Source organism: Lagenorhynchus albirostris, chromosome 2 (genome assembly GCF_949774975.1).
Source record: "Lagenorhynchus albirostris chromosome 2, mLagAlb1.1, whole genome shotgun sequence".
Taxonomy (NCBI): Eukaryota; Metazoa; Chordata; class Mammalia; order Artiodactyla; family Delphinidae; genus Lagenorhynchus; species Lagenorhynchus albirostris.
The window spans coordinates 184449654-184464104 of record NC_083096.1 but is presented as its reverse complement, the minus strand read 5'-3'; the positions used below and the strand labels follow the sequence as shown (position 1 = coordinate 184464104).

The window sequence follows — 14451 nt, the reverse complement described above, 5'->3', positions numbered from 1 at the left end:
TTGTTGGAGAAGCGGGTGGGCTTCAGCCGTTGCCTCTTCCCCAATATAGCTGACACTGGAATCAACGCGGTTTCAATATTTCTTTAAATGTCTCCAAGGCACCTTCCATGGGGCACGGCAGACCAAAGGCGCCCAGTGGGTGCTTCTGGAAGGAGGCTGTGAAGGGGACCTAGGACAGACTGGACCATAAAACTGGGGGACTCAGAGGGAGTGATTCGTTCACTCACTCAGTCGTCTGTCCTGCAGGAGGGGAGGTATGGGCACCCGACAGCCCCGGGCAGGGCAGGGTGTCCAGCAGAGGGGCGCGTGCCCACGGCCAGGGGCTGCCAGCAAACAGAGTGTTCTCAGCACATCTGACAGCGGGCAAGCCACGCCCAGAGCGCTGGGGCCACGCAGGGAAGCGTAGGCCGGGAGAAGCCGTGCGCCCCTCGTTAGCTTGCGCTAATAAGGCCCCGAAGCACTGCACAGAGGCTAAGAGACTAGAGGCCCCCGCTCCGGGGTGGAGGTCTGGGGGGATCTGGGAGAACTGGGGTGAGTCTAGATAAAGCCCTCGCAGGGGGCCCAGGTTTTTTGTTGGCCAACAGGCAAAGTAGGGAAGGTGGGACTTGGCTGTCACTCAAGCAGGGCTGGTTTCTCCCGTTCCACCCCGGGGAGGGGCCGCTCCCAGTACCCCGACTTCAGGGTCCCAAGCGGGAGGCTTGGGAAATGCCTTTGGGGAGGGGAGGGCGGAGATGCCGGGCTGGGAATGTAAACAGCATGCGGAGACCTAGATGCGCTCCGGCCAGGCCCTCGAAGGAGCCTGGGTCCTTTCTCGTGCCATACTTGACTGTGTAAATATTTTTCTTAGGAGTAAAGAGAGAGTCTCCATTCATTGGGTAAGATCTCACTTGAAAGAACTGAGAAGTATCTGTTTAGGCATAAAAGTGAAAAACAGTGTCCAAGGCGCCTTTCAAAAAAATCATTTCTGAAGCTCAAACACGGCTAAGCTGAGTTGTGTTTTTTTTTTTTTAATGCAAAAAATAAATAAATGTGACCCACTCCCAGTTGAGAGCTCAAGAGTTTGTGTCAACACCGTTGGAGCCTTTGCTCAGGAGCCAGAGCGGGCTGGCCTGTGCCTAACCGCCCTGACGGCTCCTGGGGGCGCTGCCAGCAGGACCCCACCCAGGCCACACGGCCGGCCTGGCAGGGGGATGGTCTGGCCGGGGTTCAGGTGTGAGTCCCTGTCGGACGGGTCGGCGGCGTGTGGCTCCTTTCCACCGGACACACCACCCAGTGCCCCCCCGCCCCCCGTTCCTCCAGAATCAGGAGGCCGGGGCTTGGACGCAGCCTCCAGCACCCAGCAGCTCTTTGATCTTTGCCCTGTCGCTGCAACTCCCGAGCCTCCAGCTCCTACCTGTAAAGCCGGTATGATGATAGCGCTCACCCAGAAGGGGCAGCCGTGAGAAGGACGGGGGATCCGCCTTTGGGGGCCCGGACAGCACCCGCCGCCCCCGCTGTCCTCCTGTCACCACGCTGCTACTGTGCCCATCACCGGTCACTGCGGCATTTCTACCAGGGAAAGTGGCTGTCATGGTAGGACTTTGATTTGGTCAGAAAACTTAGCATGAGAATTGTTCCTTAAAAAGCCTGTCTTCCCAGGAAGGGAGGATGCACACGTGAGGCCTTGGGCGTTCTTTGCAGGAGTTCAGATGAGCTCGCAACAGGGGCATCCGATGAGCTCTGAGCGGGAGCGCGTTGGGGGCATTTGCGGGCATTTGCGGGCATTTGCGGGCGCTGCCTCGTTGGGCCTGAAACCCTCCTCAGAGGGCAGGTGATGCAGAGTCCAAAGCAGCTGACCACGGGGCTGGGGAGGCGGCCCAGCCTCCGTCTCGACCTGCCTGCTCAGGCTGTGTCCCCCAGTTTCCCGGAGGGCAGCAGACTGAGGCTCAGAGCCAGGTCGGCACGGGAGGGGGTCCTCTATCAAACCCTAACCCCAGCCCTGTCTTCTGGGACAGCCCTGAGCAGTGACCTGCGCAGACGGCCCTGGCCCAGCCCATGGAGGCTTCTTCGAGCAGAGGGGGCTTGGAATCATCTTGTAGCCACTTCTAGACGCAGACACACCTACCTCTTTGGGTGGAAAAGGCGACTGCAGCAGTGGACAGAAAGGAGCAGGTTAGAGAGAGGCCTGGGCTCCAAGGCCAAGAGGAAGAGGTCGGTAAATGAGAACGTTTGGTGACCCCTTGGACCACAGGCCAGACTTGGGCAGGGGGGGGGAATTCATTCACTTCTCTCTGGTTTTGGAAGCCGCGAGGTCGGGGCTCTGTCTGGGTTTCCTCCTGTAGGTATGTTTTCAGATCCTTTAATAACAGACTGTTTTGAAGGGAGAGAGCCTTCTGGGATCCGTTTGTGACACCAAGGAGAAAGCCTGGCCCCCTCGGGGGACGCGCCAGAACTCCGGAGCTGTGAGCGTACGGACGTCTGTGTGTGTGTCTCCTCGGGGCTGGCTTTTTGCAGAACAGAGGCTATTTATTTTAAGAGTCAAAAAAGATGCTTTGAGCAACCCCACTTAGCTCCATCCTGGCACCGAGACCCACGAGAGAAGCAAATGCTCCAGGTCAAACCTCACTTTTCTGGCTAAACTGCCGAATCAAAACACACCTAATACTTCTGCCGGTGCGGAGACGGGCTTGAGAGCAGAGACCGCCGCTGCCAGCAGCCGGCCGGCCAGCGGCGCGTGTGCCGAGGGCCCAACGAGCAAAATAAAGAGGTTTTTCAGCAAAGCGGCGGCCTTGGCGGGGAGAAGGCCGGAGCAGAGGCTCCAGGAGGGGCGCATGGGGTGGGTTTGCGCCCGAGGTCGGCAGTGGGCAAAGAGCAGAGGTTGCGGCGGGCACACCCACCAAGGAGGGCCGTTACCTCAGGGCGGGCGTGGAGAAGCTGCCGGAACCCACTCCCCGTCAGGAGGATGCTTCTTTCTTCGGAGTCGCCGGCAGAGGGTTAGGCTTCCTCCGGATGGGGGTGTCGGCCAGGTTGGGCTCAAGGGCCCCAGCTCTCTCTGCATCACTGGATTGGGTGGGGCTCCGTTCTGCTCACCTGTGGTCCTGCAGCTCAACTGCCCACACCCCAGGCCTGTCCAGGGGGAGCCGAGGGGCAGGCTCCGAGGGGCACTGGGGAGACCTTCGTTTGCCTGGTCCCGCCCGGCCCCGCCTGGTGCTGGGCTGTGCTTGGTGTGTTGTGCTGGCGTCTTGACCTTCAAGGAAGGTGCGGTTTGAACGTCTGCCTCTCTACCCCTAACCAGAGCTTTGCCGCCAGCACAGGCCTGCAGGCCATGGGCAGGGACAGGCCTCCCAAGGGTGGCTTCTCCAGGTGCCCCCAAACCAACGGCGAGCCTGGCCCGTAACCAAGTGCACGGCCCGCATGGGCACGTGATGAGCTGGGCCCGGCTGAGAAGGCCAGCTTGTCACCTTCCTCAGGACCGTCGCCTGGTGGTCAGCACCCTTGCCGGGCTTCGTGACACTTGGGAGGGTCCCTGAGGCCCCTTCTCTGGGAAGAGTCACAGCAGCAGGGTGATGAGAAGTGGCATCGCTGGGTCGTGAGGCTCCAGTTCCTTGACGGCGGGCGTTGGGTAGGGGCCTCCTTTGTCCTTCATGAGGGGACGGGACCCAGGAAGGGGAGTCATTCGGACGGGTGCGCCCCTTCCGTGGTTTTGTTCCGGGCCCTGGAGGCTGCGCGGCTTAGAAAAATTAATACACATTTTTTTCTCCCTCTGGTTCAAGCCGCCCCTTCATAAGGGGCATGTTAGTGATCACAGGACTCGGGGCCAGCGCTCAGACCCCCAGTTCTGCGTGATGCTGGCAAAGGCCTCCGGTCCAGGCGCAGCCCGGGCAGCCTGCGGCCGGAGGGTGGGCCATCTCCCTCCCCGGGGAGCACGGTCCCTTCCTGGACACCAAGGCTTTCCTGGGATCCAAGCAGTCAGCCTCTCTCTCCTCCTGTCCCGGCGTCGACCGAGCCTCCAGCCAGCCCTCTAGGCTCAGGCTTTGGGAGTGAAAAGCAGACAGACCAGAGGGAAGCTACACAAGCCCGTCTGCTGGCAGAGCTCAGCCCCCAGGTCTCCCCCGGGCCTGTCCAGCCCAGGCGAGCGGGGACAGAGCAACTAGTGACCTGGTGTCTAGCTGGCTCTCCTGAGGAGACCTCTCCGGTGTCTCCGTGTCCTTCTCTTCTGTCTCATTCTCTGTTTTCACTCCTAGTTGCATTCCAAACCACAATTTCAGAATCTATTAAAAGAAACATAAAATCCCCAATTGGTTAGAATTCTCAACATTTAAAAATATGACTTATTGTTATTACAGCTGAGCCTGGGCAAATCCGCCAGCATTTTGGAACGCATCATCTCGGTCCCCTGACCTGGCCTGCGTGGGCACCAGCGGGCACTCTCTTCCACGCTTGTCATTTGAAAAGGCAATAGTGTCATTTTAAGGGGAGGGGAAATAAAAACCCTGGCTTTGACCCCATTTCTCTTATTATTTTCCGAATATTAGTTTCCATCTTGCTTTCTATTCTTATGGAAATGACATTACAAATTTATGTACGTGTCTGTGCAGGGTGCTTGCGATCCAGAAGGGAAAATCCCAATGATACAGCTAATTTGTCCGTTTGCTTAGCTTAGAAAGCGCTCTGGGACCCGTCGCTGAAATGCCACCCCTCTGGAGTGGAACTTGGTGGTTAGGAGGAGATGCCAGCCAGGCAAAATGCTCTTCAGGGCCGAGCCAAGGAGAGTTCCGAGCCAAAGCTGTCCAGTGGAAGAAAGACCCAGAACGACGGGCACTTTTCTCTCCTCTCTGTCCCAAGCCTGTGTCCCATGGGCGGGGGGAGGGCTTCCTGGTGCTGCCACCGCCCACTGCTGGGGCAGCAGCTCACCCCAGGAAACAAGGAGGGAGCCTGTTACACATTTCAGGCATCTCGGTGCCCCCGTTGGACCATTCCTACTCATACGTGCGGCGGGCAGTAAGGACCCTCCGTGTGGGTCTGTACCCAGTCACTACGGGACCAGGCTGAACTCCACAGGGCAGCTCCACCCCAACAAATCGCTGTGCAACAAACGGTTGGAATAGAGGATCCCGGTTCTCCTGCCTATCTTGAAGAAGCCACCCGCCTTACCCATGTTATTTCAGAGCACGCTCGCTCTGCTCGCGCGATGTATAACCCACCGTAGCTTGAGGACCGCGTCTTGTTGGAAACTAACAACCCCTTTCCAAATTGTTTTGCAGCAAATGCTGACGGACGCAGAGGTGTCATCCCAGGAGGGCTGCATTCAAAAGGTAGGAGAGCTGGTCTGCGCCTTCTCCCCTCCCGCCCAGTGTCCACCCGAGTACGAGGTTATCTGCGGTCCGGCGTGTGTGCAGAACGCTGATTCCTGAGGGATTAGGACGGACGCTTGTTCTCACTGTGTAGCAGTAGGGGCTCACTTCACGGAACCATCCTAGTTCCGGAGAACCGAGGCAAGCCCCGAACCTGTGGGAATGCTTCAGGCCAGGCTGACGTGTGGAAATTAAATAAATGCAGGTTGTGTTTATTTAACTAGCTCCACTGGATACTCACGTGAAAAGAATAGAGAGAGAAAAAACACACAATCGGCTGCAGATTCAGCAAAGCCGCTTGCAGTCCTCAGCCTCCAAAGAGGGCTCGGGCACGGCATTGAATAAGCAAACCACCAAGCGAAGGAAAGCGCCAACGTGCGCATCGTCCCCTGGTGATGGGTAACAGCCGGTTGACAAACCTTAGTTCCAAAAGGTTCAGAGAGTGAACTAGGCCCAGAAAAATACACACGCCCCCAGAGGAAAGCAGACGTCCACAGGCAGGCACGTTCCTGCGTGTGCACACTGCACATTAGACAGACAGCAGAGGGATGGGATGCAGAAATCACCCCCAAAATCCAGACGCCGTTCGTCGGGTGGAGTTCAACGTCCATAGAATTCGGGCCATCCATACACACGCACATGCATGTACACACAGAGACACACATGCACACACGTACACCCAAATGCACACACGTGCACACACACCAACACACACACACGGTAGCTGATGCGGTATTTGAGTTTTCCAGTAGGATTACTATAGCCTTCTCTCTCCTGGCATCTTGGCTTCAAAGCACCACCCAGACAAAGCAGAGAGCCCATCTCCTCCTGGTACCCCGACCACGTCAGGAAGCACAGCATGGGCGGCTGGGGCGATGAGCCAGCCAGGGGCTACCCAGCTCCTATCAAGGGCTGTTTTCTTAATGTCAGAATCACGGAGCTGTGCTCACGGGGTGCTGTCACCTCTTCTGGGAGGGTCCAACGCCACCGCTTGAGCGTGCGTTCCCGTCATCATGAAAATTCCTTTCTGGGTCTGGAAGTGAAAAGAAAGCAATTTGCTGGTTCTGCCAAACTTTGTAACTTTCTCCCTGTGTCTGGCTGGCTGGTTAGAGCCGAGGCCTCGGGGCAGCCGCCGTCTGGGGGGGCCGATCTGTGCGGGATGGGGGCCTGCCCTTCTCACCAGGGTCAACCCCGGAGACGTTGATTTTGGAGAAAACTGTGCAGTGGGGGACGTTGTCTGACCCTGTGGTGACCTCGTGAAGGGGTGACCTCTGGCAGCGGTGACCTTCTGGCCTCGTTCGTCTCCATAGCCGTGGTCTGTGTCTGGCCCCGGGGGGACCCTTTTGTCTGAGCAGAGCTGGGACAAGGTGTCCTCTCCCTGTCCCACTGCCCGGGGGCCTGAGGCCTCTCTTCCTTGAAGGCATCAGCAACCCTTCCCCCTTCCTGCCTCTGGGAATGAACTCGTATTTTCTTAAAGGATAAGGTGGCGAGAGCAGCTGAAGCAGCGTTCCCACATCTCAGAGAATTGTGGTATTTCCACTTCCCACGAGCAGGGACTGCAGTCAGCGCGTCTCTTAACTTCTAGAGAGAGCGTGGAACAGTTGTCCTTTCCACACAGAAGCGGCTGACGGGCTGACACCCACCAGGCCGGAGGTCAGAGGTGGGACGGCCTGGGGTCAAGGTTCAAAGCGGAAGGTCGAAAGGTCGGGCCTAACGTTAGGGTCGTGAGGAGGAGAGGATGCCTTTGAACTAGCACATCCTCCGTTCCCTGCGGCAGGGCCGTCGCCCGATCGGCCTTTCCTTTTACAAATGGCAGGGCCGTCAGGCCTTGGCTACCGTGATCCAGACGTCCTTCCAAGAGCTACTCACGGGGTGGGTGCAGGTGCCGTCTGCCCAGCGACCCAGGTCACACTGGTAGATGATCGAAAACTAAGCCTGGTGTCTGGAACCATCTGGTCACTTCCCAGGGAGGGAGGGAGGGGCTGAGAGAGACTCGGGTGCAAAGGCAGCTGGGGTCCCACTGCGGGGCCGGAGTTCTGTCATCACAGCGTTCCCTTGACCTTCTTCCCAAATAGAGGGTGCAGGTTGCCAGCAGGTGTGTCACTTACAGCTGTGGAGATACATATAAGCTTATTACGTAAGAGGACCGCACGTGTCTCAGTGCGCTATGTAAGGACTAATTTAGCAAATTCCTTGGTAATGGGACGTAGACCCCATTTACCAGTCCTGTGGTTTAGGATTTTCATGTCTGGCTGAACAAGGCTCTCCCCCTCCAAAGACACACACGTCTGGGGGCCGTAAGAGACACTGGGGCCGCGCTGGAGGCTGTGCAGCCTTGGGTTGGTCAGCTGACACCTCTGAGCATCACTTATTCCATCTTTAGGATTAACTGAATCACACTTCCTGCTCTTTATTGGCGTGCGTTGGTGAAATGTAACTAAGGCTAATTAATTCAATCAGTGGCTTGACACAAGAGATGCAGAAACAGTGATGTTTTGTAGGAAGCGGTGGTTATAAATTCTCAGGATTAAAGAGCCAAGTTGATGAATTGTCTGTGGAATCCACCTGTCAAGAGTTTACAGGGGGGCTTCCCTGGTGGCGCAGTGCTTGAGAGTCCGCCTGCCAAGGCAGGGGACACGGGTTTGTGCCCCGGTCCAGGAAGATCCCACGTGCCGCGGAGCGGCTGGGCCCGTGAGCCATGGCCGCTGAGCCTGCGCGTTCGGAGTCTGTGCTCCACAACGGGAGAGGCCACAGCAGTCAGAGGCCCGTGTATCGCAAAAAAAAAAAACAAAAAAAAAAAACAGTTTACGGGGGACAGAATCCAGGCCCAGCGAGGCTAGCGGACCCTACTTCTGCGGTGGAGGCGGGATTCGAACCCAGGGTCTATGGCACAGGGCCTGGCTCGCGTTGGAGTGACAGCGACCGCAGCCTGTGAGCGTGCACCGGGCTTGGCCCCGCCCCTGAGAACCCTCCATCCCTCTCCCCCCAACTCTCCTGTGCTCCTCCTTCTGGTCCCCTCCATCCCCACCCTTGGTGGTCTCCCACCTCCCTCTGGCCTCCTACGTCCCTCTGTCCCCCAGTCTCCCCTGGGTCCCCGTGCAGTGCCACGCATCCGTCTTCATCCCTCCCACCCCCCCACCCTCCCACCCTCCCCACCTCACCCCCCCACCCCTTCCCCCATCTCTGCATTCCTGCGTCCTCCTGCCGGAGCCCCATCTCCACTGCACAGTGCAGCCCAGAGCTTTCATGCTCCGTGCTGGTGCCCTGGCCGCCCCTCACTAGCCCAGGTGTGCACTTGGGCTGCGCACGCACTTCCCCCCAGAAGTCACTTTGGCTGCAGGTCGGGCTGGTCGCCTTTTCTAGCCTCTGGCCGGGACCTCTGGGACTGCTGCTGCTGCTGACTCTCTTTAGTCTCTGTTTACTTAGAGGGAAAGCCCGGGGCTCCTGGAGAGCAAACATCTGCAGGAGATAATCTAGCGAGTTGTCCATCCATCACTCAGGTCGCCTGGCTCCCTGGAGAGCCTGCCAGAGCCCGTAATAAAAAGGCCGGGCAAAGAGGCTTTGGGGACGAATAAAGAGCGGTGTTAAGGGCCCGCTGAAAATGGATGGAAGACATTATTAAGACTCAATGGCCGTCTTATCAAAATCCAATAGGATAGACATTTGGCAAAAGGCTTAAATTTATTCTTTGACTTTCTGGAGGGCTTGATTTTATCCGTTAACAAGAGTGTGGTCCACCCGGGGAGATGGTATCAGCTGGAAGAATTTTGATTCAATCTCTCTGGTGATATGAAAGGGGGGAGCACCAGGCCCCCAACAGCCGTCCCATTGTCTCGCTTTATCTTGTTTTCTTTGACCGTCTTGAAAAGGAAGGACATGTTAATACAGTACAACCAGGAGAAAATGAAGAGGGAAGTGACCTTTTTCTTTCTTCTTCTCTCCCCCCGCTTCTCTGCCCACGCGGCCTCCGCCCCTCCAAAATAAATAAATGAATCAAGAATTCGCATCAGTGGGGCTGGGACCAGACTGGGAAAGGTGCGTCTTCCAAAGCATCCCAGATTGTGGCCACCCCAGCCAGCGCTCCGGGCCAGGGGCGGGGAGCCCGAGGCTTTGAAGGAGAGTCAAAAATAAGCTGAGCTAATAAAGCCCTACTGCTGGCGAGGGACCATGATAGGTCCATAAATCTCTCTCTGCTATTCCGTACAAAATGCTACAGGTCATAAAAGTCATCCGATAGCCCAACCTGGCACTGTCCAAATAGGGTGATTGATTGATAATTATGATAATTCGTGAAATGATTGTTTGGATGTGAGAACCTCGGCCTGTCCCACTGGGCTGTTCTACGTGCATGTTTTATATAGCCTGGCCAGGGCGAAATGCCTCTGGTAATGGGCGCCCCAGGACTCCCGGCTCCTTCCCCAGGGACCGGAAGGCTAATAAAGGATGACCGGGAGCCAGGAAACCCGGGAAGGTGGGAGTGGAGATGGACAGGCTGCTGCTAAGTGTCTTTTGTGCAGCAATTAGCTGAGAAGATCACACACCCCAGGTCTCGGGGAGGCTGCAACCCGGCTGTGCCTTGGGGGTTTCGAGCCAGGCATCTGCGATCAGTGTCGCTTCGTGTGGTTTATTTCCTTTGCGTTGTTTTTCCCCTGGAGGAAGCAGAGGTATTTTCCAGGCGGCTGGAGGGTGAGGAAGGCTGGTGGGGAAGGAAAGATTGTGACTGGAACAAGAGATGGGGAGGGCTTCCCTGATGGTGCAGTGGTTGAGAGTCCACCTGCTGATGTAGGGGACACGGGTTTGTGCCCCGGTCCGGGAGGATCCCACATGCCGCGGAGCGGCTGGGCCCGTGAGCCATGGCCACTGAGCCTGCGCGTCTGGAGCCTGTGCTCCGCAATGGCAGAGGCCACAACAGTGAGAGGCCCGTGTACCACAAAAAAAAAAAAAAAAAAGAGATGGGGAGACGCTCCAGCCCCGAGACCCCAGGACTAGGGCCAGTGAGCACGCGTCGCGGTCGGCCGGTCTCACTGGGACCAGAACAAGGTTGATTGTCCCTGTTATGCTTTGCCTGTGCCGGCGAGGTTAGTTTTAGAAATCCTTTTCTTTTCCTCTTTACCCCCCAGCCAGCAACGCTCAGGAGCCACCCAGGTGCTATAATTCAATTGCAGTTTACCTACAACGCGCTTGATTCCTGAAAAAATTCACAGCAGAGTCCCAAGCCCTAAGAGGCCCGGGCTCACAATTAATAATTTGCATGTGGGATCGGTTATGTCTTTATGAAATCAAAGTGTGCTTAGCTGCCACGGAGACAGCTCCAAGTTGATTTTGATAATCTCGGGCTGGATAGACTTGCTTCGTTCCGGTAAGCCCCGGACAAAGGCTGGACAGTGGCTGAAAGCCCTGCGGAGACATGCTTCCCTTTCCTTTGTTCGGGGTTGCTGATAAAAGAACCAGGAGTCCATTAATTCAGTGAATGAACATATAGTAAAGTCAGTCCCCTCTTGAGAACAATAATGTTGAGGTCAGCTTCGGTTGCCATGGAAACTAAGTACTCCTAAGAAGTTTGCATCCTTGATTTTGCTGAATCAAAGGCTGCCCGGTGGAGAAGTGTAATGGGGCCAAGACGCAGAAAGTCGGAAAGCCCCGCCTCCGCTGGTCCCCTTCCCGCAGCAGCTCTGGGCTGGTGGCCTTGGGGACCCTCAGCCGCTGGGGACCAGCCCCGCGTCTAGCTCTTGCCCCTCCCCCTGCCCCTCCCAGAGGCCTCATTTTTTCACAACTGTAGACGCTTATCTGAAGAGGCCCTTAGGCGTGACCCTGGTGGCTCTGGTGCCGGCAGAAAATCCAGCCTGAGGGAGGGGCCGCAGCCTGGAAGCCCTGGCTGCCTCCACATCAGCCGTCCCGGGTGGACTCTGCCCTCTCGCCACCTCGCAGCACCTGAACTTGCCCTCTGGGGGGCCGTGGCGCTGTGGCCCCCTCCCAGGCAGATAAGGGTGATTAATGGGCCAACAGCAGTAGGGTGTCGAGGGCGAGTCGCAGGCAGCTCCAGGCTGGATTTGCATTTTGTTCCCCCAGCAAATGAGCTGAGTTTACCATCCCCAGCCCAACCTAAGGGCCCCTGAAGTCAGCCTAAACCATCAGATTAAGCTGGGGAGAGATGCAGGTAATTAATTTCCTCCGCAGTAATTTATTACCTGCTGCAGACCTGCGTGTCTGAGGAGGGCCTCGTCTTAGCTGGACGGGGTGGGGCAGGCGCTCAGAGCAGGCAGAGGGGGCACGTTGTTCAGACGGACCCACCCAACCCTGAGAACCTCTCCTGGGGGGTGGGAGAAATAAGAGGTGAATTTTCCCTCATTTTTTGCTGCTGAGAAAGCAATGAGCTGGGTTTTCTTTCTCATACTGAAGCATCCCTCGTGAAACCTTCTGAAAGGCTTCTGGACTGCAGCTTGGGGTGGGGGTCCTGCAGGAGGGAGGTGGGTGTGAGGGGGGTCAGAGCCCGGCCAGCGGGACCCCCCTCCTTGGGGTCCAGCAGCAGCTCCTGGCAGGGCACATGGGGAGCAGGTGACATCTCTGTGGTCAGGCCCTTCCCCAACCCTGCTGACACTTTCTGCCCAAACCTCAAGCCAGGGCAGACAAAACATCGCTGATTTCAAAGGACAGATTCAGAACTTGAAAACGTACATTACCCGGAAAGTAGACAAAGGACCCTTTCCTTCTCACTGGAGACCCGGGTCGGGAGGCCATGCTGGGTCCGTCGCCTCCGCCCTGCCCACCCCTGGAGCTCTGAACCTGGCTCTGCCCTGGGTGGTGTGGCTCTAGGCCCTGAACTTGAACTTCTGCATTTCTGTTTCCTCCCCTGCGAACGGGGAAATGATGATCCAGAGCCCTGCACGGCCTGGGCAGCAGGAGGACAGTGATAAATCGGGCACAGCTCTGGTCACCAGGCCAGCTGGATGGACCTTGGGGCCTGTGGCCACTGTTACTGTTATTGTTACTGGTGTGGGACAAGGGGGCCCACGTGGCCCTGGGTGGCCCTGGCCAGGGGACCAGCGGGCCGGGCCCTACACCACCTGCAGCGGGTCAGAGGTTACAGGCGTCGTGCCTGCCTCGCTCTCCTGGAAACCGCAGCAGCACCTTGGGGTGTCCAGGCGGCCCTCGCGGGACGGCGCTGGGGAAGGTGGCGGGGAGAGGCGGCCTCCGCCGGCAGCAGGTGATGAAGAGGATTTACTGTCTCCATTACCGGCTTTCTAGGAGCCAGATGGTGGCGTCAATAAACTCTGTCACCTTCGGGTGGGGGCAATGGTGAGTTAATTAAATTGTGCCGCACTATTAAGAGAGAAAAATATATCAGCTTGAGGCCTCCTCAGCGCCTTCCGCTTTGAAAGTAGACACGAGCTTCCTCGGCAGGCATTGCTGGCTCGTGGGCGCGTCCTCCGCCTGCGGCACAGGGAAAGCCACACGGCTCACCTTTGCTCCACAAAACCTGCCGTCGGGTCATCAGTGCGATTATTATCGTTCTGAGTGTAAGGCTGACTTCTGGTTTTACACACACACGGTGTCAAGGTGGCCCGTCCCTCTCCAGGGTAAAAGGCGGCGGCGGGCGGGTGCTGTGGGCCCTCAGGGCCCCTCCCACGGCCGGTCAGTTTGAGCTGTGTGTCACTTCTCTCTCAGGGTGCAGGCGGGACATCCAGGCCTCCGGAGAGAGCCGGCTTCCTGAGGTCCCCTCGTGCCTCTGATGGCCACCCGTGAAGGTCTAGGGGGACCATGGGCACGTGGTCTCCAGGCAGGGCCCTGGGTGGCCCCCAGTCCCGAGAGTGGGGAACAGAACCTTCCACTGCTTCTCTCGGCCCAGGCCTGAGCTAGAGCGGGGAGGGCCTCATCCTCCTGGCGTCTGGGGGTCTCCGAGGCCGGCCTGGCAGGTGGAACCTCTTGGGGAAGGCTGTGTCCTCCCCAGCCCGCCTGAGAAGCTGCCTGCTGTCCCGACAGGCACCTGCCCCGGGCTCGGGGCCGTGGAAGGTCCACCCGCCTCTCAGCTCACCTCTGCTCATGACTTCTCTGAGATGGGAGGTGGCTCCCTGCATGTGTGTACAACAGGTGTGTGAGGCACAGATGGGTGCGTGGGGGTAGGGTCCCGTGGGGCCTGTCAGAGCCTGGCCCTGAGCCCCCAGCCTCTGCCCCAGCTCCCAAGGCAGCTTCTGGGGTCATGTCGCTGCAGGCTGACTGTGCCTTGTGTCGATGCATGGGAGGCAGGGGGAGCGGGTGTTGGGGAGGAAGGACAGCAGATGGGTGGGTGGGCTTGTGGGGAAGTGGAATTGGGCCTCTCTTGCCCCCAACGAGGCTGTCCCCTCCTGAACACAAGCCCTGGGAGCCGGGCGCTGCTGCTGTTCTTACCGCCGTCGTGATCAGTGTTGTCATTACAGAAAGCCTGCCAGGCTCTATATACACATCGGCTCATTTACCCCCATCACCCCCAGGCACTATTATTCCCACTTTACTGCATAGAAAATTAAGGAACAGACGGTTTATCAGTTGACTAAGGCCACACGATTCAGTGGGGAGGCCAGGGATTTTCCAGGGCCAGCCACAAGACTCCAAAGCAAGTGTTCCTAAGTCTCATGTTGTACTGTGTGTTGCCCTCCAGACCCTTCAAGAATTGGGGTAAATATGATTGAACAATAAATATGATTGAACTCAGAGAAAAGCAAGAGGGGGTTGGGCTGGAGTAATTGAAGTTGGTGTAATAGCAGTCAGCTATTACACAATGGCGCTGTGTAACAAACCACCCCAAACCCTTAACACTTAAAACAACACTTATTGACCTTCACCTGTCTGCAAGTTGGCTGATCTAGTCTGGGCTCGGCTGGGCTTGGTTCCAAACTGATGGTTGGGTCCAGTTTCTTCCTTATCCAGCACGGTACATGGGCAGTGTTGTTCTGGTGGTGACGGCAGGAGAGGAGGGGGAGGTGACGCACATAATCATCATTGCCCTTAGGCCACAGAAAGACATGGAGGAACTTTAAATACGTATTATTAAGTGAAAGAAGCCAGTCTGAAAAGGCTACACTTTCTATGATTCCAACTCTATGAAATTCTGGAAAAGGTAAAACTATGGAGACAGTAAAAA

The 14451-nt window shown here is 57.2% G+C and overlaps 1 protein-coding gene across 3 annotated transcripts in view; it reads left to right on the top strand.

Annotated features, from left to right (window-relative positions):
- The window catches only part of PRDM16 (PR/SET domain 16), a 322206-nt gene that overhangs the window by 152382 nt on the left and 155373 nt on the right, over window positions 1-14451 (top strand). For all 3 annotated transcript variants that reach the window (XM_060141652.1, XM_060141653.1, XM_060141651.1), the window contains exon 3: window positions 5244-5294. In XM_060141652.1, the coding sequence (XP_059997635.1) occupies window positions 5244-5294 (51 nt within the window). The remainder of the gene's footprint in view (window positions 1-5243; window positions 5295-14451) is intronic.